General features: G+C 53.0%; 2 protein-coding genes across 2 annotated transcripts; one reads left to right on the top strand and one right to left on the bottom strand.

The window, feature by feature from the left end:
• The first annotated feature begins 5470 nt into the window (after positions 1–5470).
• On the top strand, positions 5471–7486 carry LOC128682666 (uncharacterized). The gene has a single exon (XM_053767539.1). It carries the CDS (start codon positions 5471–5473, stop codon positions 7484–7486), a length of 2016 nt encoding a protein of 671 aa, XP_053623514.1.
• Positions 7487–18023: 10537 nt separating this feature from the next.
• Positions 18024–19670, bottom strand: LOC128682667 (uncharacterized). Its single transcript, XM_053767540.1, has one exon. The coding sequence runs from the start codon at positions 19668–19670 to the stop codon at positions 18024–18026; it is 1647 nt and encodes a 548-aa protein (XP_053623515.1).
• Positions 19671–20761: the final 1091 nt, after the last annotated feature.

Consider the following 20761-nt stretch of genomic DNA (forward strand, 5'->3'; position numbering starts at 1 on the left):
AGGCTGAGAATCATCGCCTGAACATGGAAATGACAGAACTCCGCAAAGAAATGGCGGAGCTGCGAGCGGAAGTCTCAAAGGCTCAAAGGGCAAACAGCTTGTGCGTTGGGCAGAGTGCTGGCGCCGGCCCCACTGCTGGCGACGGTGCTCCTATCACTAAAGCTGACCTGGAGAACTTTATGGCGGACCTTCTGAAAAAGACTGGATTTATGGTGGACGCCAAGTTGGACGGCATCAGAGATCGACTTCTGCCAGAAAAACGGCTACGCCCTCCACTTGCTTCGGACCGTCCTCCACCGTCTGTACACAGAACATGGAGTGAGGTATTGATGGACAGCTGTATTCCATCTTGCTCTGGCCCCACTATTGTTGATAGTCAGCCAGCGACTGCCCCAGTGCCTCCCCCTGCGCCTGCTGAATACATAGGAAAAGGTAAAGGGATAGGAAAGAAAACTAAGGTACAAGAGAACCGGGTAGAGGCAAATGTTCCTCCTCAAACTAATGTGGAGCCTGAGGTAATAAACCCATCGGAATGGACAGAAATTGGAAAAGGTGGGAGGAAGAAGAAAAATAAGAAGAAGAAAAAGAAGAATGCACCTAGTGTGACGCAACCACAGAGCAGTCAAACACAAGGTAGTCAACCGCAGGGTGCTCAAGCTCAGCCTAAAGGCAAAGGGCCAAAGAAGACGAACCCCCGTGCTGCGAAGCTCCGGACTCCAAAATCCTCAGCAGTCGTTCTTACACTGCAGCCTGAGGCAGAAAAGAGAGGTGTTTCCTACAAAGAAATTCTCCTTGAGGCCAAGTCTAAGGTAGGACTCGACGACCTTAATATAACAGGTCTCCGGTTTCGCAGGGCCGCAACAGGAGCTGCTGTGTTTGAGCTGCCAGGAGCTACCACCCGTGAGAAAGCGGATGCACTGGCTGAAAAATTACGAGGGGCACTAAGTGAAAATGTAGTCAAAGTATCTAGGCCTGAAATTTGTGCTGATCTGGTGATTGGTGGGCTAGATGATGCAGTCACTAAAGGAGAGGTTGAAGATGCAATCGCTCGAGAAGGTCAGTGTCCAAGAGCATCAATAAAAGCGGGTGAAATACGCATAGATCCCACAGGAAAGGGTAGGGTGTTCGTTAGATGTCCCACAGTCGCTGCGAAAATAATAGTGGCTGCAAAAGGTCTTCGTATTGGCTGGGTAACTGCGTCGGTTAGACTGTTACAGTCCCAACCTAGGCGATGCTACCGCTGCCTTCAGAGTGGCCACGTCAGGGCTCAGTGTACTGCGGCCACAGACAGAAGCAGCAACTGCTATCGCTGCGGAAACCCTGAACACAAAGCAGAACATTGCACGGCGCCAGCACACTGTTCTATATGCGAGGAAGCAAAGAGACCTGCCGACCATAGGCTAGGTAGCAAAACATGCAAAGCACCTGTTGTCAAACGCGACAATAGAAGAGGCGGCGTAGTGGCCAAGGACACGCAACAGTCCCTGCAAACTACAAGCCCGATGGACACAGACGTGACCAGGGTTGAAGTGGCGACGGAAGTCAACAGCCAATAATATGGCCCCAATCAGTTTTCTCCAGGCGAACATAAATCACTGTGGTGCATCACAAGACCTGCTTGTGCAAAGCTTGGCCCAGTGGTCAGTAGATGTAGCGTTGGTTTCGGAGCCCTACTTCGTTCCTTTGCGGGATACTTGGTTGGGAGACAATGATAGTACAGCTGCTGTAATAGTCCACAACTCCGAAAAGGTGACTATTGGTAATGTTATTAAGAGGTCTGGATGTGTGTCGGTTCTACTGGGTGACATTGCAGTTATTTCTGTATATTTTTCTCCCAATAGGCCCTTATCGGAATTCGAGGTGTTCTTGGACCAGGTGGGTGCTATCATTCGTCAAAACCACCCTCACCCTATTCTAATAGCTGGAGACTTCAACGCTCACTCTACGGCTTGGGGATCCCACCAGACGTGCAGCCGGGGTGTGGCAATTCATGAGTGGCTTATAACTATGGGACTTTCAATTTTAAACAGAGGAACTACTCCTACTTGTGTCCGTCCGCAAGGAAGTTCACGAGTGGATGTCACCTTTGCGTCCTCTGCAATCGCATGCCGAGTTAAAAATTGGGAGGTAGTTCAGGTAGAGACACTATCGGACCATGAATATATCCGATTTGACATATCACCAGAAATTGATGTCCCATCCCCTGGTCCAACTAACAATAGCTTAGGAGATAGTCCAAGATGGGTTCTTAAAAAACTAAGGAAAGAAATTCTAGAAGAAGCGGCAATAGTTCAGAGTTGGCTGCCATCGTCTCCTCTCTGGAACATTAATGAAGAAGTGGTTTGGTTCCGGAAGGCCCTGCAGAGTATATGCGATGCCTCAATGCCCCGGGCTGGCCCCCCAACCCGAAAACGTCAAGTGTACTGGTGGTCCGCTGAAATTGCCAAACTGCGCTCTACCTGCAATGCGGCACGACGCCAGTACACACGCCAAAGAAGAAGACGACCCAGAAACGAAGATATAGAGGTACAGCTACACGCCGTTTATAAAGAGGCCAAGAAGTCTCTCCGAAAGGCAATAGCCATTGCTAAAGAGAGTGCAAGGGAAGAGTTTCTGAGGATACTGGACAATGACCCATGGGGACGACCTTATAGAATGGTGCGGCAGAAGTTACGACCTTGGGCCCCCCCTATAACGGAGACTTTGCAACCGCAGTTCCTAAATAATGTCTTGTTGACACTATTTCCTACCAGAGGCCAATATGCACCTCCTCCGATGGCCTGTCCTCCAGGAAGTCTGCATGCGCTAGAAGATAATAATTATACAGTGACGCAAGAGGAAACGGGATTAGCGATTGAACGCCTGAGAGCAAAGAGCAAAGCGCCTGGCCTAGATGGCGTTCCAGGACGTGTACTAGCAATGGCTCTAAAACACCTAGAGCCCAGATTGCGAGCGCTGCTCTCAAAGTGCTTGGAAAGGGGTGAATTTCCTGAAGAGTGGAGAACCGGAAAGTTAATTTTGTTGAGGAAAGAGGGTCGTCCCATGGACTCACCTTCGGCATTTAGACCGATTGTCCTGGAGAGTGAGCTGACTAAAGTCTTCGAGGTAGTGATCTCAACCCGTCTCAAAAAACATCTCGAGACTGTTGGTCCTGACCTAGCAGAAAACCAGTTTGGGTTTAGAAGAGGAAAATCCACTGTCCATGCGGTTTTGCGTGTGAAAGCCCTGGTGGACGATGCATTGTCTCGGGGTGGGATGGTGTTGGCTTGCTCACTTGATATACGGAATGCCTTCAATACCCTCCCTTGGGACTGCATCAAGGCAGCTTTGCAGTATCACCGGGTGCCAGAGTACTTGCAAAAAATGGTGGATTCATACCTTTCGAGTCGGCAAGTCTCATTTCCGGGAAAAGACGGTTGGGGACATTGGCCAATGTCGTGCGGTGTTCCACAGGGGTCGGTCCTCGGTCCCCTCCTGTGGAACATCGGTTATGATTGGGTGTTGCGGGGTGCGAATATTGGAGGTGTCTATCTCACCTGCTACGCAGACGACACTCTGGTAACGATTAGAGGGAAGTCACTCCGCGATGTCTGTATGCGGGCCACTATCGCAGTTGCACATGTGGTACGACGCATTAGACTTCTTGGGCTGGAGGTTGCGCTTGAGAAATCTGAAGCCATAATCTTCCACGGACCTCGGAGTGCGCCCCCTGCAGGAAGTAAAATAACGGTGGGAGGAATCACCATCGTCATAAAGAGGTCAATGAAGTATCTTGGGCTGATACTTGATAGTAGGTGGGACTTCACCACCCACTTTGTGACGTTGGTGCCCAAACTTAAAACAGCGGCACTAGCCCTGGGAGGTCTGCTGCCGAATGTGGGAGGTCCGAACTCATCTTGCCGTCGCCTTTATGAGGGTATTGTGAGATCGATGGCTTTATATGGAGCGCCTATATGGGCGGAGACTCTGAAAAACCAGAATGTCGCTCTCCTTAATTCCTCTCAGAGAGTGATGGCAATCAGAGTCATAAGAGGATATCGCACGGTTTCCCACAGTGCGGCATGTGTACTAGCAGGGTCGTTGCCATGGGACCTAGAGGCAAGAATTCTCGCGTCGGTCTATAACTGGCGTGAAGAAGCGGTGGCTCGTGGTAATCGACCTGCTCCTAGAGAGGTGGCGGGGTGTCGCTCCCAAAAGCGAATGGAAGCCCTACAATTATGGCAGGACAGGCTAGAAAACACAAGTGCTGGTCGTCAGACGGTAGAAGCCGTCCGTCCTATATTACTGCAGTGGGTGGACCGGAGTCATGGGTCCCTTACCTTCCGACTGACGCAGATTTTGACCGGGCATGGTTGCTTTGGCAAATATCTGTGTCAGGTGGCTGGAAGGGAGCCGACAACCGAGTGCCACCACTGTGATGGCGGCTTTGAGGATACGGCCGAGCACACCTTAACAGTGTGTACGGCATTTAGTACGGAGCGTGCTGAGCTTACAGCCGCAATTGGGCTAGATCTCTCTCTGCGGGCCATTCTGATTGCGATGGTCTCGTCCAGAAGAGAATGGAATGCTGTAAAAAGATTCTGCGAAGTTGTAATGGGAGTAAAGGAGGAAGCGGAGCGTGAACGTGAAGCTACGACCTCAGACCCCATGCGACGTAGAACAAAAGGACGAAGAAGGCGGGACTTTAACCGCCAACAACCCCCCTGACTGGCAAATCTGGGTGGCGGACTCGGGGATAAGTCTGTCGACCCAACTTGAGGATGCGTGCGCGTGTGCCTGCGCGCAACCCAAGAGGCAACAAAAACAAGAGGAACCTGGAAGCAGGTAATCGCAGCCGACAGCAGTAGAATGCCAGACTTCGGTCAGGTGACCCTGCTAACGGCACCAATTGCGATAAGAGGTACACCGTATGGTTTTTAGTGGGTTCGAGCCCCACACTACTACTTTCCTGTCCCCGCAGTGAAAGTGGTGTCAGTGGGTTGGCCATTTTCCATACGAAAAAAAAAAAAAAAAAAAAAAAAAAAAAAAAAAAAAAAAAAAAAAAAAAAAAGGTTAGGTTAGGTTAGGTTAGGTTAGGTTAGGTTAGGTTAGGTTAGGTTAGGTTAGGTTAGGTTAGGTTAGGTTAGGTTAGGTTAGGTTAGGTTAGGTTAGGTTAGGTTAGGTTAGGTTAGGTTGGGGAACCACCCCACAGTGCTTGCGTCCACGTCGCGTTCCCCGGGCAACGTCGCGTCCTAACCACCGTAACGGAGTGGTTAGGCCGACGGCTAAAGTGCACTGTGCAGAAGGAGCAATTTGCGAACTGTGAAGAATGTCGTATAATGACCAAATAATGAGGGACGCCCGCGGGCGTTTCCTGAAAAAAGGCCCTTCTCAGGGCCACCCAAAAGGCCCTTCTCAGGGCCACCCAAAAGGCCCTTCTCAGGGCCACCCAAAAGGCCCTTCTCAGGGCCAAACAAAGGGAAGGGGGGAAATGGAATGTTCAGGGTCTGAACATTCCGCTGGGGAGGAAACCGACGGGAGTGGCCTCGCTGTGGGCCAAAAGAGGATGGGGAGCCTGATGGGAAGTGCGGGCTCCATCACCTCGTTGTCGGAGTCGGTGCTGGGCAACAAGCGCCTCTATTCTGAGGTGGCGACTGGTTCCGGCACCGACACTGAGGTCGGTGTGCCACGGGCACAGTCAGTGGCGAAGAGGGGCAAGGCCCGGGGTGCCTCGCACCTGACGAGGGCCCGGGCTGAGGCGAGGAGGAGTCAAGAGGAGGATGCCGAGGCTTCCTTCTCGGCCTCTCTAGGGGCTCGGGCCTTCCGGAGGGGAGGACCCCCGAGTGGTGGGGACGATGATGTGGTGGTGGCCCCCATTGATGCGCGGGACTTTGGGGCCATGGGTGCTGATGGACTCATGGCCACTGCGGTGGAGAGGCTGGGTATAATAACCAGCCTCGTCGGAAAGACTGCCGCCCTCAAGGGGGGCTTCAACTCTAAAATTATGCGGGCCTCCTCGGATATCAGGGATATCGTGGACACCCTGGTGGCGCGCAGCGAGTCGGACGAAGTTCGACGCCTTAAGGCCGATAATGGTCGCCTCCAAAGGGAGGTGGCCATTATGAAGGCTGAGGTCGCTGCGCTCCGCCGGGGGTTCGAGGAGGCTCGCCGTGAGGCTGCTCAGGCTGCGCGGACGGTGCAGCGGCAGGCTGCTCCAGTGGAGGATGAGCTGGAGCAGAGGATGGCCAGATTGATTGATGGCCGTCTGGCAGCGCTAGGACTGGCTGGGTGTCCTCGGAGTGCCACTCGTCCACCTCTGGCAGGTGACAACTCCGAGGTGGCGAGGGCTGCAAGGACGGCCATTGATCGGGCCTCCGGTCTGGGTCCGGCGCCGCGGCTTGAGCAGCCGGTGGTGGAGTTGGAGGTTCGGGCCCCTGCACGCCCGGCCTCTGAGAGGCGGGGTTGTAAGGGGGTAGGTGCTGGGGGAGTGACAGAGTGGGGGCCCTTCGGGCCGTCGACCTCAACAGCTGTGGTCGACGAATGCCCGGAGCTCCCCTGGGTCGAAGTCCGGGGGAGGAGGGGGAAGGGGAAGGGCGTGGGAAAGAAGTCCCAGCCCAAACCTGCGGAGCGACCGGCGGCGGCCCCAACAAAGGCCACTGCAACGGCGCCCAAGGCACCCCCCAGGGCGGCGCCAGCGAGGGCGGCCAAGCTGTCGGCCCCTAGCTCCTCGGCTGTAATTCTCAAGTTACAGCCGGAGGCAGCGCAAAAAGGGGCCACATACAGCTCCGCCCTCCTTAAGGCCGAGCAGGCGGTGAGCCTGGAGGGGCTAGGAATCGGCTCGCTTCGGATTCGCCCGAGTGCGACCGGAGCGAGGCTAATCGAGGTCTCTGGCCCCTCCAACTCAGACAAGGCAGATGCGCTTGCATCGGCCTTGAAGGCGGCCCTTTCCGGCGTCGCGGACGTTTCCAGGCCCGTCAAAACCGCGGACTTCCGCGTGACGGGCCTGAATGATGCGGCAACGGCGCAGCGGATAAAGGCTGCGGTCGCGCAAGCCGGGAGCTGCACGGAGGACCAGGTCTGGGTGGGTGAAATCCGCTCAGACTGGCGGGGCTCTGGCTCTGCCCTGATGCGCTGCCCGGTCACGACGGCTAAAAAGCTGATCGAGGCGGGCAGCCTCACGGTAGGCTGGAGTCGAGTGCAGCTCCGGCACCTGGAGGCGCGCCCCATGCACTGCTACAAGTGCATGGGGAAGGGGCACACCGCATCGCTGTGCCCCTCGCAGACGGACCGCAGCCGGCTCTGCTATAGGTGCGGGGAGGCAGGGCATTTGTCCGCCTCCTGCACAGCGGAGCCCCGCTGCGCGGTATGCCGCGACGCCGGCAAGCCGGCGGGCCACGTGATGGGGGGTAGGGCCTGCAACCCACCCCCGATCCGAGGGAAAGGGCCGTCCCCTCCTCCGCGCGAGGGAAGGCAAGGGGAGGCGCCAGTCGGCCAAATGGAGGAGTGATGGGGGTCACCTTCCTCCAGGCCAACCTCAACCACTCCGCTAGGGCGCAGGATCTCCTCCTGCAATCCATGGCGGAGTGGGATTTGGATGTCGCGGTGGTCGCGGAGCCGTACGCGGTTCCCTCCCTGCCCCACTGGGCGGGGGATCTGGATGACCTCGTGGCCATCGTGGCTAGGCCTGGTGCCGCCCCTCCCCTCGCGATTAAGAAGAGAGGGAACGGCTTTGTGGTGGCGGTTCGGGGAGAGTACGCCATAATTGGTGTTTACTTCTCCCCGAACCGGGATTTGCCGGCCCTGGAGCGGTTCTTGGATGCCCTGGGGCCGGAGATAAGGCGGTTAGCGCCCCTAAAGGTCTTCGTGGCCGGTGACTTCAACGCCAAATCAACGGCGTGGGGGAACCCGGCCACGGAGCCCAAGGGGCGAAAGGTGGAAGAGTGGGCGCTGGCCGCCGGGCTGTCTCTCCTAAACAGGGGGACAGCCCACACGTGCGTGCGACGGACGGGCGGATCGGTGGTGGACCTGACGTTCGCCACCCCCTCCGCCGCGCGCTCCGTGTCGGACTGGAGGGTGGAAGGGGGGGTGGAGACACTCTCGGACCACTTGTATATTCGGTTCGAGGTGTCGGCCGCCCCCCAATGTCAGGCGGCATCATCGTCCCGGGTGCGCAGCCGGTTCCCGCGTTGGGCCCTTACGCGGCTTGACCGGGAGCTGGCGGAAGAGGCGGCCATCGTCGGCCGCTGGAGCCTCCCGCCTCTAGACGGAATGGGGGTGGACGACGCGGCTGACCGTCTCGGCGACGCTTTCACAGCGGTGTGCCGGGCGGCCATGCCAAGCGTAGGTCGAGCCCCCCCTAGGCGGGCGGTCTATTGGTGGTCGGCGGAGATTGCCGCCCTTCGCGTCGCCTGCAACGCGGCCCGAAGGGCCTATAGTCGAAGCAGGCGGCGCAGTCCCCGGGACGAGGAGAGGGATGGTCAGCTGTATGCGGTGTATGTGGAAAACCGTAAGGAGCTGCAGCTGGCCATCGGTCGGGCCAAGGAGGAAGCCTTCGAGGAGCTGGTGGAGGGTATCGAAAGAGACCCATGGGGCCGGCCGTATAAGTGGGCGCGAGACAAATTGCGCCCACAGGCGACCCCGCTAACGGAGACCCTTCAGCCAGCTCTGCTGGGGGAGATTGTCGGGGATCTATTCCCCGGCAATCCGCGAGGGTTTTCTCCTCCGAGGATGGCCCGACAGCCGCCTGACGCGGAGGGAGAAGAGGTGGAGGCGGATCCGCCTCCCGTCACCGACGTCGAAATGGAGGTGGTCCTCGACCGCCTCCAGACAAGGAAGAGGGCACCGGGTCCAGACGGGGTGCACGGGAAAGTGCTTGCGCTGATTCTCGTGCACCTCGGGGAGGAGTTTCGGGGGCTGCTCAACCGCTGTCTGCGAGAGGGGCAGTTCCCGAAATTATGGAAGGAGGGCCGGCTCTGCCTTATTCCGAAGGGGAGCCGGCCCTTGGACTCGGCTTCGGCGGTGCGACCTCTGGTCCTGCTGAGCGAGGCTGGGAAGGCCCTAGAGAGCGTTGTGGCCTCTCGCCTCGTTCGGCATGTGGAGGAAGGCCCGGGACCGCGTCTCTCTGACGTGCAGTACGGATTCCGGGCCAAGGGGTCCACCATCGACGCCCTCAGGCGTCTGCGGTCGGTGACGGAGGAGGCGGATCGAGAAGGCGAGGTGACCCTGGCGACGTCTTTAGACGTCGCCAACGCCTTCAACAGCATCCCGCACAGTGTAATACGGGAGGCACTCCGGTACTTTGGGGTGCCCTCGTATCTGCGGCGGCTGTTGGGGGTGTACCTGGAGGATCGTGTTGTCCTGTACGAGGACGGGGGGGGTCGTATGGTTCGGCGGAGCGTCGGATGCGGTGTGCCACAGGGGTCGATTCTTGGCCCTATCCTGTGGGACATCGCCTACGACTGGGTCTTGCGGTGCCGGCTTCCCCCCGGGACGGGTGTCATCTGCTACGCGGATGACACTCTCTTCACGTCTCGGGGTGCGAATTTCGGCGAGGCGGCGCGGTTGGCTGAAATGGGCCTTGCCCTTTTGGTCGGCCGCATAGAGAGGCTAGGGCTTCGGGTCCGTCTGGATAAGACCGAAGTCCTCCTCTTCCGCGGGGCCCGGACGCGAGGACCTCCCCCAGGGGCGCGCCTCCAGGTGGGTCATGAGGAGTTGAGGGTGAGTACTCAGATGAAATATCTGGGTCTCATCCTTGACGGAAGATGGTCCTTCGGCCCCCACTTTCGCGAGCTGGGGCCGAGGATAGTCAGGGCGGCTGCGTCACTGGGCCGACTCCTTCCAAATCTGGGTGGACCCAGTGACGCCGTGAGGAGGCTGTACTCTGGCGTGTGTCGGAGTATGGCGATGTACGGGGCCCCCATTTGGGTGGACGCCCTTGACGCGACGAATAAACGCCTTCTGCGGCAGGCGCAGAAGGTGATCGCGCTAAGGGTGATACGGGGGTACCGTACAGTGGCGTTCTCTGCGGCCACAGCCCTTGCGGGCGACCCGCCATGGGAGTTAGTGGCGGAGGTGCTCGCCGAGGTGTACCACTTTGTGGCAAACAGGAGGGAGATCGGCGAGCACCCCACGGTGGAGGTCATCCGGCGGGTTCGATTGCGAGGGCAAGAGGAACTCATGCGGAGGTGGGAGGCGGACCTGGCGCGGGCAGAGTATGGTGTACGCACAGTAGGGGCCCTCCGTCAGGTCCTGGAGAGGTGGATGCTGAGAAGACGCAAGCCTCTCACCTTCCGCGTGACGCAGATACTCACCGGGCACGGCTGCTTCGGTGTGTATCTGCACCGCGTGGCCCAGAGGGAGTCTGAGCCTGTATGCCATGATTGTGGCGAGGCTGAGGACACTGCTCAACATGTCCTAGAGCAGTGTTCCAGATGGAGTCGGCAGCGCCACGATCTGGTGGCAGCGCTTGGTGGAGCGGACCTGTCGCTCCCGAGTGTCGTCAATGCGATGCTCGGGAGTGACGGAGCCTGGGCGGCAGTGGCCTCCTTCTGTGAGACTGTTATGTCACAGAGGGAGGCCGAGGAAAGGAACCGCGAGGACCACCCCCTCGCGGAGCCGATCCGCAGAAGGCGGACGGGGGTGCGACGCAGGCGCTACCTTGCGCGCTTGCAAGCGCCTCCGTAATCGGTGGGACTAAAGTCCCACCCGTCGGCAGGGGTCCACCAGGTGTCGGTGGGCCCCTGAGAATGGTGAGTCCGGTCTCTGGCGAAAGAGACCGGCCAGTCGCTGAGGCGTCTTGTGTTAGATAGATCCGAGGCGCCTCCCTGTAAAGCGGCCGATGGCACCCGCAGGGGTTTAGTGGGTAGTCTGGGCTGGATAGCGGCCCAGGAGTCCCACACTCAGTGCGTAAATGCATTCCCCTGCGAAAACAAAAAAAAAAAAAAAAAAAAAAAAAAAAAAAAAAAAAAAAAAAAAAAAAAAGGTTAGGTTAGGTTAGGTTAGGTTAGGTTAGGTTAGGTTAGGTTAGGTTAGGTTAGGTTAGGTTAGGTTAGGTTAGGTTAGGTTAGGTTAGGTTAGGTTAGGTTAGGTTAGGTTAGGTTAGGTTAGGTTAGGTTAGGTTAGGTTAGGTTAGGTTAGGTTAGGTTAGGTTAGGTTAGGTTTTTTTTTTTTTTTTGGGGGGGCTAGATATTAAAATATGGGGGCTCAAAGAGTTGTCATGTCTTTACATTTAGTCATGTAGGGATCAAGTTTTGGGATTCCCTCTGTTTTCTGCTATTGGATACAGAGTTGTGGGGAATCCCGCCACTGTATTATTATACATAATTTTGGTTATATATATAAGTATATGTATATATATATATATATATATATATATATATGTATTATTGTGCATTATACGTATATGTATATTCTATTTATATGTTTCAATGCATAATTTTATAAGTGTTATATGTCTGTATTATACTATATTTATATGGCTTTGATATTTTTGATGATTTGATAAGGATTGAGTTTTGGGATTCCCTCTGCTTTCTGCTATTGGATACAGAGTTGTGGGGAATCCCGCCACTGTATGATTATACATAATTTTGGTGATATTTATAAGTATATGTATATATATATATATATATATATATGTATTATTGTGTATTATACGTATATGTATATTCTATTTATATATTTCAATACATAATTTTATAAGTGTTATATGTCTGTATTATACTATATTTATATGGCTTTGATATTTTTGGTGATTTGATAAGGATTGAGTTTTGGGATTCCCTCTGCTTTCTGCTATTGGATACAGAGTTGTGGGGAATCCCGCCACTGTATGATTATACATAATTTTGGTTATATTTATAAGTATATGTATATATATATGTATGTATTATTGTGTATTATACGTATATGTGTATTCTATTTATATATTTCAATACATAATTTTACAAGTGTTATATATCTGTATTATACTATATTTATATGCCTTTGATAAATAAGGGAACTTATTCGCTATTAAGTTTTATTCACAGCCTTAAGGCTGTTTACTCGTGATGTATAGTGTAACAGCGATTGAGGTTACATTGAGTTACTTTGATCGTTCTAATAACCATAGTCGGTTGTGTCATTAAGGGATTTTAAGGCGTTGAGGATTTTGGGGCAAGATTTAGCGTCGAGGGCGGAGTGTTTGGTGTTGGTGCTGTTTGCTTTTTTACAGTTGTAGCAGGTCATCTTAGTTGCGTCTGTTCTGTATGGGCACGTAGTGATGTGGTGCGTAGCGGAGCCGCAGTGGCCGCACGGGTAGAAGTCAGCTGAGCATTTGTTGCCTGTGTGTCCAAACTGCAGGCATTTGCGGCATTGTACAAAGCGGCTGAAATCCGCCACGTGCACCCTCTGATGCTCCACGTTCACGCGACCCTCTTCGACAAACGCGCGTCGAATTGCGGGGGCTACCTCCAGTACCGCGTTATAAAGATTTTCATTGCGGTTTTTAAGGAGGAAACATAGTCGAAGGTCGCCGGCAGCCACTTGGTTTTGGCTGGCAACGACCTCCAACAGTTCGTCCTTGTCTGTCTCCTTGCTCACGCCTTTTAGGATAATGAGGGGTTTCCTCAGTTTAGATTTCTCCGCGACTATACCCGGGATTTCGTTGACCCTCGCCAATGTCTCATCCCTCTGCGCGGCGTTGTCGAAATTGACTTTCACCGTATTGTTGCGCAAGGTGCGCACTTTCGAGGGAGCGAATGTGGTGTTTCTGAACTTGATGTTTTTGCGCCACTCGCTATAGACATCCGGTTGCTTGTCACCGGCCTCCTTGGCCTTGATGATTATAGCCGGCTGGGTACGAGGCATTGGCGAAGGACATTTGGGTGGAGAGGTGGCAGCTACCGTCGCGAAGGACCTCGACTGGGGCGCTGGGGGGGTTGAGGTAGGTAGAGGGGCGGGGTGGGGAGTGGGAACATGAGTAGGCGCATGTCCCTTTAGTTCGTCCCTAATAGTCTCCCGGATGGCATGGAGGACTGCGTCCGAAACCGGCTTCGGGAGCTCGGGCGGAGTCTCATTTCGGGACCCCTCCACCGCGCCCATGATAGATTGCGCCAGCTCCTTTATGCGCTTCTTGTTACCGCTGGTCACGCTCTTACCCTCGGAAATCTTGGCGATGATTTCCTTGGCCGAGTCCGAGATGAAGGAGAGTGTCGCTTGGAGCGCGGTGGGGAAGGTGGGGGCTGGTGTCGCTTGCGGGGCGACCGTCGCCGCCGCGATTGCGACTGAGAGAGGTTGAGTCACAACTTTGCTTTGGGTGGGCTGGGGGTGCGTCAGCGCCGGTGTAGCAGCCGGGGGCGGCAAGTTCGCCGGCGCGGGGGTGAGGGTAGACGACAGAGAGTAAACGAGTGCGGGGGTGATATCCGACTGCGGTGAGAGTGATTCCCAGGACGCCGGGATATCCTCCCCCACACGGCTTATCGACCCACGCCTGCTGGCCGGAGTGCTAGGTGGCGACATGTATCCCCGAGAAGGGGTTGCGGGGGGGGAGAAAGATGATCTCGGTCGGGGCAACTGGGGTGGGGGCGTCCGCAGGGGCGACGGGGAGGTGGGAGCACCGTGAGAAGTGGACGGTGATGGTGACTGCAAGATTCGCTGGAGTCGCTGGGGAGGTGAACGTACAGGGGCCCTTCCCCTGGGCGGGGGTGACCGCGGGGAGTGAGAGCATGAGTGCCCCGCTCTAGAGGTGGTGGGTAGCGGCGGGGGACTCTGCTGTGTGATAATGTCCGTAGGAGTCTCGGAGATGCGGGTGAGGTTCCTACGGTTCCTGTCTGGGGGGCGAGTATTGGCCGCCTTACGCGGTGGTGAATGGGCTAGGACCATGTTGGCTTAGATCGGAAGTGTTTAGAAGAAGGTATGAAAAAATTTTGAATATCGTCTATGTAAGTAAAAGTTGAGGAGGCGAGGGAGAACAACAGAAGAAAGAATAACAATGTACAGTATTTTTCCGAAGTAGAGGACGGGTAGAACTAGCAAAGTAATCCTAAACTATTGTTATTAAGGGAGCTGTTAATTTAGGTGACAATTTTTGGCCCTAGGTGGCGGTAAAAGCGAAGTAGATCTGGGTATGGGGTGTCCCAAGTGAAGTCCCTTTTACAACCTGAACACAATTGGGCGGGTGTGGTGGGCGAAAATTTCAAAATTGGGTGGTCCTATCGAGACGTGTGAGGCGTCAAAAGATGCGCCTCCGTTAGCCTGATAAGATGGTGTAGCAAGCTAGCGAGGGTCCGATAGAAAAAATTTGGAAAAAAGGGGAAAAAGTGTGATTTTATTAAAATTTGTATGAAAAATTTCTATGTTACAGGTGAGAATGCAAGAAAACTGCAACGGAATACGACGAAACTTCACAGGGAGCAGGGAGACAGGTAAGTGAGCAGAACTACAATCAAAGACGATCAAGGGATAGCAAGAAAAAATTTTTGAGAATTATTTGGGTGTTAGCGCCTAAGTATGGCGTTTACGGAAACTAAATGAATTTTTTAAAGAGAAATTATGGAGAAAACTGCACTGAAAACACTTGTTATATCGAAGGATACACGAGATGCACTAAAGAGAAAATTCACTGGGATGTAGGGGAACAAATGGATATAAGTCGACCGCGTGCCTGAGGGGCTTAGGTAGACTTTTTGAAGATCGTGAAAATACGATTTCAAAAACGGGTGGTCCTATCGAGACGTGTGAGGCGTCAAAAGATGCGCCTCCGTTAGCCTGATAAGATGGTGTAGCAAGCTAGCGAGGGTCCGATAGAAAAAATTTGGAAAAAAGGGGAAAAAGTGTGATTTTATTAAAATTTGTATGAAAAATTTCTATGTTACAGGTGAGAATGCAAGAAAACTGCAACGGAATACGACGAAACTTCACAGGGAGCAGGGAGACAGGTAAGTGAGCAGAACTACAATCAAAGACGATCAAGGGATAGCAAGAAAAAATTTTTGAGAATTATTTGGGTGTTAGCGCCTAAGTATGGCGTTTACGGAAACTAAATGAATTTTTTAAAGAGAAATTATGGAGAAAACTGCACTGAAAACACTTGTTATATCGAAGGATACACGAGATGCACTAAAGAGAAAATTCACTGGGATGTAGGGGAACAAATGGATATAAGTCGACCGCGTGCCTGAGGGGCTTAGGTAGACTTTTTGAAGATCGTGAAAATACGATTTCAAAAACGGGTGGTCCTATCGAGACGTGTGAGGCGTCAAAAGATGCGCCTCCGTTAGCCTGATAAGATGGTGTAGCAAGCTAGCGAGGGTCCGATAGAAAAAATTTGGAAAAAAGGGGAAAAAGTGTGATTTTATTAAAATTTGTATGAAAAATTTCTATGTTACAGGTGAGAATGCAAGAAAACTGCAACGGAATACGACGAAACTTCACAGGGAGCAGGGAGACAGGTAAGTGAGCAGAACTACAATCAAAGACGATCAAGGGATAGCAAGAAAAAATTTTTGAGAATTATTTGGGTGTTAGCGCCTAAGTATGGCGTTTACGGAAACTAAATGAATTTTTTAAAGAGAAATTATGGAGAAAACTGCACTGAAAACACTTGTTATATCGAAGGATACACGAGATGCACTAAAGAGAAAATTCACTGGGATGTAGGGGAACAAATGGATATGGTTAGGTTAGGTTAGGTTAGGTTAGGTTAGGTTAGGTTAGGTTAGGTTAGGTTAGGTTAGGTTAGGTTAGGTTAGGTTAGGTTAGGTTAGGTTAGGTTAGGTTAGGTTAGGTTAGGTTAGGTTAGGTTAGGTTAGGTTAGGTTAGGTTAGGTTAGGTTAGGTTAGGTTAGGTTAGGTTAGGTTAGGTTAGGTTAGGTTAGGTTAGGTTAGGTTAGGTTAGGTTAGGTTAGGTTAGGTTAGGTTAGGTTAGGTTAGGTTAGGTTAGGTTAGGTTAGGTTAGGTTAGGTTAGGTTAGGTTAGGTTGGTGGCGGAGGTGCTCGCCGAGGTTTACCACTTTGTGGCGAACAGGAGGGAAATCGGCGAGCACCCCTCGCCTGAGATGGTCCGGCGGGTCCGCTTGCGAGGGCAAGCGGAACTCATGCGGAGGTGGGAGGCAGACCTGGCGCGGGCAACGTACGGTGTACGCACAGTGGAGGCCCTGCGCCAGGTCCTGGAGAGATGGATGTTGAGGCGGCGCAAGCCTCTCACCTTCCGCATGACGCAGGTGCTCACCGGGCATGGCTGCTTCGGTGAGTACTTGCACCGCGTGGCCCAGCGGGAGACCGAGCCGGTCTGCCACGATTGTGGCGAGGCTCGGGACACTGCTCAACATGTTCTAGAGCAGTGTCCCAGGTGGAGTCGGCAGCGCCACGATCTGGTGGCAGTGCTCGGTGGAGTGGATCTGTCGCTCCCGAGTGTCGTCAATGCGATGCTCGGGAGTGACGGAGCCTGGGCGGCAGTGGCCTCCTTCTGTGAGACTGTTATGTCACAGAGGGAGGCCGAGGAAAGGAACCGCGAGGACCACCCCCTCGCGGAGCCGATCCGCAGAAGGCGGACGGGGGTGCGACGCAGGCGCTACCTTGCGCGCCTGCAGGCGCCCCCCTAAATCGGTGGGACTAGTCCCACCCGACGGCAGGGGTCCACCAGGTGTCGGTGGGCCCCTGAGAATGGTGAGTCCGGTCTCTGGCGAAAGAGACCGGCCAGTCGCTGAGGCGTCTTGTGTTAGATAGATCCGAGGCGCCTCCCTGTAAAGCGGCCGATGGCACCCGCAGGGGTTTAGTGGGTAGTCTGGGCTGGATAGCGGCCCAGGAGTCCCACACTCAGTGCGTAAATGCATTCCCCTGCGAAAACAAAAAAAAAAAAAAAAAAAAAAAAAAGGTTAGGTTAGGTTAGGTTAGGTTAGGTTAGGTTAGGTTAGGTTAGGTTAGGTTAGGTTAGGTTAGGTTAGGTTAGGTTAGGTTAGGTTAGGTTAGGTTAGGTTAGGTTAGGTTAGGTTAGGTTAGGTTAGGTTAGGTTAGGTTAGGTTAGGTTAGGTTAGGTTAGGTTAGGTTAGGTTAGGTTAGGTTAGGTTAGGTTAGGTTAGGTTAGGTTAGGTTAGGTTAGGTTAGGTTAGGTTAGGTTAGGTTAGGTTAGGTTAGGTTAGGTTAGGTTAGGTTAGGTTAGGTTAGGTTAGGTTAGGTTAGGTTAGGTTAGGTTAGGTTAGGTTAGGTTAGGTTAGGTTAGGTTAGGTTAGGTTAGGTTAGGTTAGGTTAGGTTAGGTTAGGTTAGGTTAGGTTAGGTTAGGTTAGGTTAGGTTAGGTTAGGTTAGGTTAGGTTAGGTTAGGTTAGGTTAGGTTAGGTTAGGTTAGGTTAGGTTAGGTTAGGTTAGGTTAGGTTAGGTTAGGTTAGGTTAGGTTAGGTTAGGTTAGGTTAGGTTAGGTTAGGTTAGGTTAGGTTAGGTTAGGTTAGGTTAGGTTAGGTTAGGTTAGGTTAGGTTAGGTTAGGTTAGGTTAGGTTAGGTTAGGTTAGGTTAGGTTAGGTTAGGTTAGGTTAGGTTAGGTTAGGTTAGGTTAGGTTAGGTTAGGTTAGGTTAGGTTAGGTTAGGTTAGGTTAGGTTAGGTTAGGTTAGGTTAGGTTAGGTTAGGTTAGGTTAGGTTAGGTTAGGTTAGGTTAGGTTAGGTTAGGTTAGGTTAGGTTAGGTTAGGTTAGGTTAGGTTAGGTTAGGTTAGGTTAGGTTAGGTTAGGTTAGGTTAGGTTAGGTTAGGTTAGGTTAGGTTAGGTTAGGTTAGGTTAGGTTAGGTTAGGTTAGGTTAGGTTAGGTTAGGTTAGGTTAGGTTAGGTTAGGTTAGGTTAGGTTAGGTTAGGTTAGGTTAGGTTAGGTTAGGTTAGGTTAGGTTAGGTTAGGTTAGGTTAGGTTTTTTTTTTTTTTGAAATATTAGGAATAGTAGCTTGATTTGGGCACAGTTTTACATAAATCACTAAGTTTAGATGCACGTTTTTCTTTGCTATTTGATACAAAGTTGCGTGCATCTATCTGTGTGATGTTAGGAGGGGAGGAGGTTTTTGGGAGAAATGATAGATTTTAGAGATTTATGTCCCATTGATGGTTTTGAGGCTGTAGACGATGTTGTCTACCAATTTCAAAAATGTCGTTGTCGTTTCCTCTTTGCTTGAGGTCTGGATCAGGTCAAATTCGTCGATTTTATTGCGTAGACACGCCGTGACGTAGTCATGGCGTGTCTTGCCAAATATAGGGCACTCTCTTAGAAGGTGTGGTATATCTTGGGCTGTAGTGCCATCGCAAGGGCATTTGTCGTCATCGATGATTTTAAATTTGGAGAGGTAAGCTTTGTGGAATCCGTGGCCAGTTAGAATCTGAGTGAGAGAGAAGGAAATTTTGAAGGCGCTTAGAGCGGAAGGGATGTGACAGATTAGCGGGAAGAAGGTTTTGGTGGTGGCTCCCTGTGTGGTCGACTGGTACTCCGCCTGCCAAGCCTGTAGCGTTTTCGCTTTCAGGAGTCGCTTGGCGTGGGATAATGGGAAGAAATTGACCTCGGACGCGGTCTTTTTGGAGGCCGCCGCTTTGGCTGCCGCGTCCGCGATCTCGTTTCCCACTATCCCGACGTGAGCCTTCGTCCACACGAAGTCCACCATCTGGTTCCTGGACCGCAGCAAGAACAGGTCCCTGTGAATGCGATTCACAAGGTGGTCTGTGTTGCTACGGTCCTGGATAGCCTTTAGAGCGGAGAGAGAATCTGTGAATATTTTTGCCAAGGAGTGGTTCCGAGCGCGAAGCCACTCCAAGGCTTGGGCTATAGCGTATAGTTCGGCCATAAATACTGTTGAGGTTCGACACAGTTTGAATTTTCTGGTCACGGATCCCCCCGGCAGTCCCTCCATGATGACGACAAATGCCGACCCCGTATCACCGTTTTCGTGTTTGCTCCCATCCGTGAAGACATTGGGTGCCTCCGGGTTCATCAGGTAATCAGTTTCCTCCTGCGTGGTCGCCGTATCGTAGTCTATAGTGACCCGCTTGGCTGGGTGCAGGAGGTCCCTGATCCCGACGCGTCTGTACAGACCAATGTCCTCAGGGAGGGAGCCCAACGTGCCAGATTGTTTGATAAGGTGTGTCTCGCGCGCCTCCTCCACCACAAGGTGTAGCGGCGGGAACCGCGCGAGCGCATCCGCGGCGACGGCGGAAATCGTGTGGAATCCTCGAATCGCCCTAATAGCAAACGCTCTTTGGAACGAACGGAGGGCTCTGCGAACCGAACAGAACCTTGTGGCCGTTCCCCAGATTCCCGCCGCATAAGTTATTATGGGTGTTATCACTTGCCTATATATGCATTCTACATTTTCCGGATGTATTCCCCAAGTGGGTCTAACAAATTTGCACAAATTTTTGAATATTTTCGTAGCTTTTCCTATAATGTATTTAGAATGTTGGATGAAGTTTAGTTTATTGTCAATGATTACGCCAAGAAGTTTAATTTGGGTTGTTAGAGGTATACGGACATTGTTCATTTCTATTTCAGCTGTTAGGGTTTGTGTTGTGAATGATATGCATTGTGTCTTTTCCGGTGCAAATCGCAGTTTTACTCTATCTCCCCAAGAGTATATCTCACGAAGACAGGTGTTGGTAGTGCGCTCTACCTCCTCTCTCGACTTTCCCTCGACTATGAGAAGCACGTCGTCGGCAAAGGCCTGTATGTGGGCATTGTCCGGTAGCAGCATGGATAGAAGTTCGTCTAATATTAAATTCCAAAAGACTGGGCCGCAAGCGGATCCCTGGACGCAACCCTTGGTCAGCGATTTGGACGACGCGCTCTCCCCATAATCCAGGGTGACCCTCCTGTCGGCGAAGTAACTTTGGATGAGTTGGTTAGGTTAGGTTAGGTTAGGTTAGGTTAGGTTAGGTTAGGTTAGGTTAGGTTAGGTTAGGTTAGGTTAGGTTCGGGAGCGGGCCAGGTGCACGGGAGCGGGCCAGGTGCACGGGAGCGGGCCAGGTGCAGGTCACTTGAAATCAGGCTCGCTCCCAGGGAAATGAGGGCGGTCAGGCAGCTGGCCGTGGATAGACTGCGCGAGCGATGGAAAGTTGAGCTTGAAAACTCCCTATATGGTGTAAGAACCATAGGGGCGCTCCTGCCATCGCTCGCAGACTGGGTTGGAAGAGGCCACGGCCAGCTGACCTACAGGTTGACGCAGGTAATGACCGGACACGGGTGCTTCGGTCATTACCTGCACAGGATTGGAAGGGAGGAGAGCACGGTCTGCCATGAGTGTGGGGAGCCGGATGATACGGCACAACACACTCTGGCAGACTGTGAAAGATGGGCGGAGGAGAGGGTGGAGCTCGTTGTGGAGTTGGGAGGGGATGACCTTGCGCTGCACAGCGTCGTAGAAAAGATGCTGTGCAGCGAAAGGTGTTGGGACGCGGTGGCTTCCTTCTGCGAGGCTGTCATGTCGCAGAAGGAGGCCGCCGAGAGGGAGCGTGAGGCGCAAGCCAACGCCCCTCTAAATAGGAGAGGCAGACGTGGCAGGCGGCGGGCACGATACGCCCGTCGTCTGCTACGGTGAGGATGCCTGGCGAGGCAGAACCGGGGGGCGTCGTGGTGAAATGTCCGCGATCCCATGGCGCCCCCATCAACGGTTGGTTGGAAAACGCCGCAGGAGGTTTTAGTGGGTAGTCTGGGCCGGCAGCGGCCTGGGAGCCCCACACTCCGGGGGAGATGTTCTTCCCCTGGGTCGCCCGTAAATGGGTTTCCTCCTGCGAGAACAAAAAAAAAAAAAAAAAAAAAAAAAAGGTTAGGTTAGGTTAGGTTAGG

Source organism: Plodia interpunctella, unplaced genomic scaffold (assembly GCF_027563975.2).
Source record: "Plodia interpunctella isolate USDA-ARS_2022_Savannah unplaced genomic scaffold, ilPloInte3.2 Pint_0, whole genome shotgun sequence".
Classification (NCBI taxonomy): Eukaryota; Metazoa; Arthropoda; class Insecta; order Lepidoptera; family Pyralidae; genus Plodia; species Plodia interpunctella.

Bases quoted from the DNA above. Each gene is read 5' to 3' on its own strand.
- LOC128682666 (XM_053767539.1), top strand. From the start codon at position 5,471: ATGGAATGTTCAGGGTCTGAACATTCCGCTGGGGAGGAAACCGACGGG.
- LOC128682667 (XM_053767540.1), bottom strand. From the start codon at position 19,670: ATGCTGCTACCGGACAATGCCCACATACAGGCCTTTGCCGACGACGTG.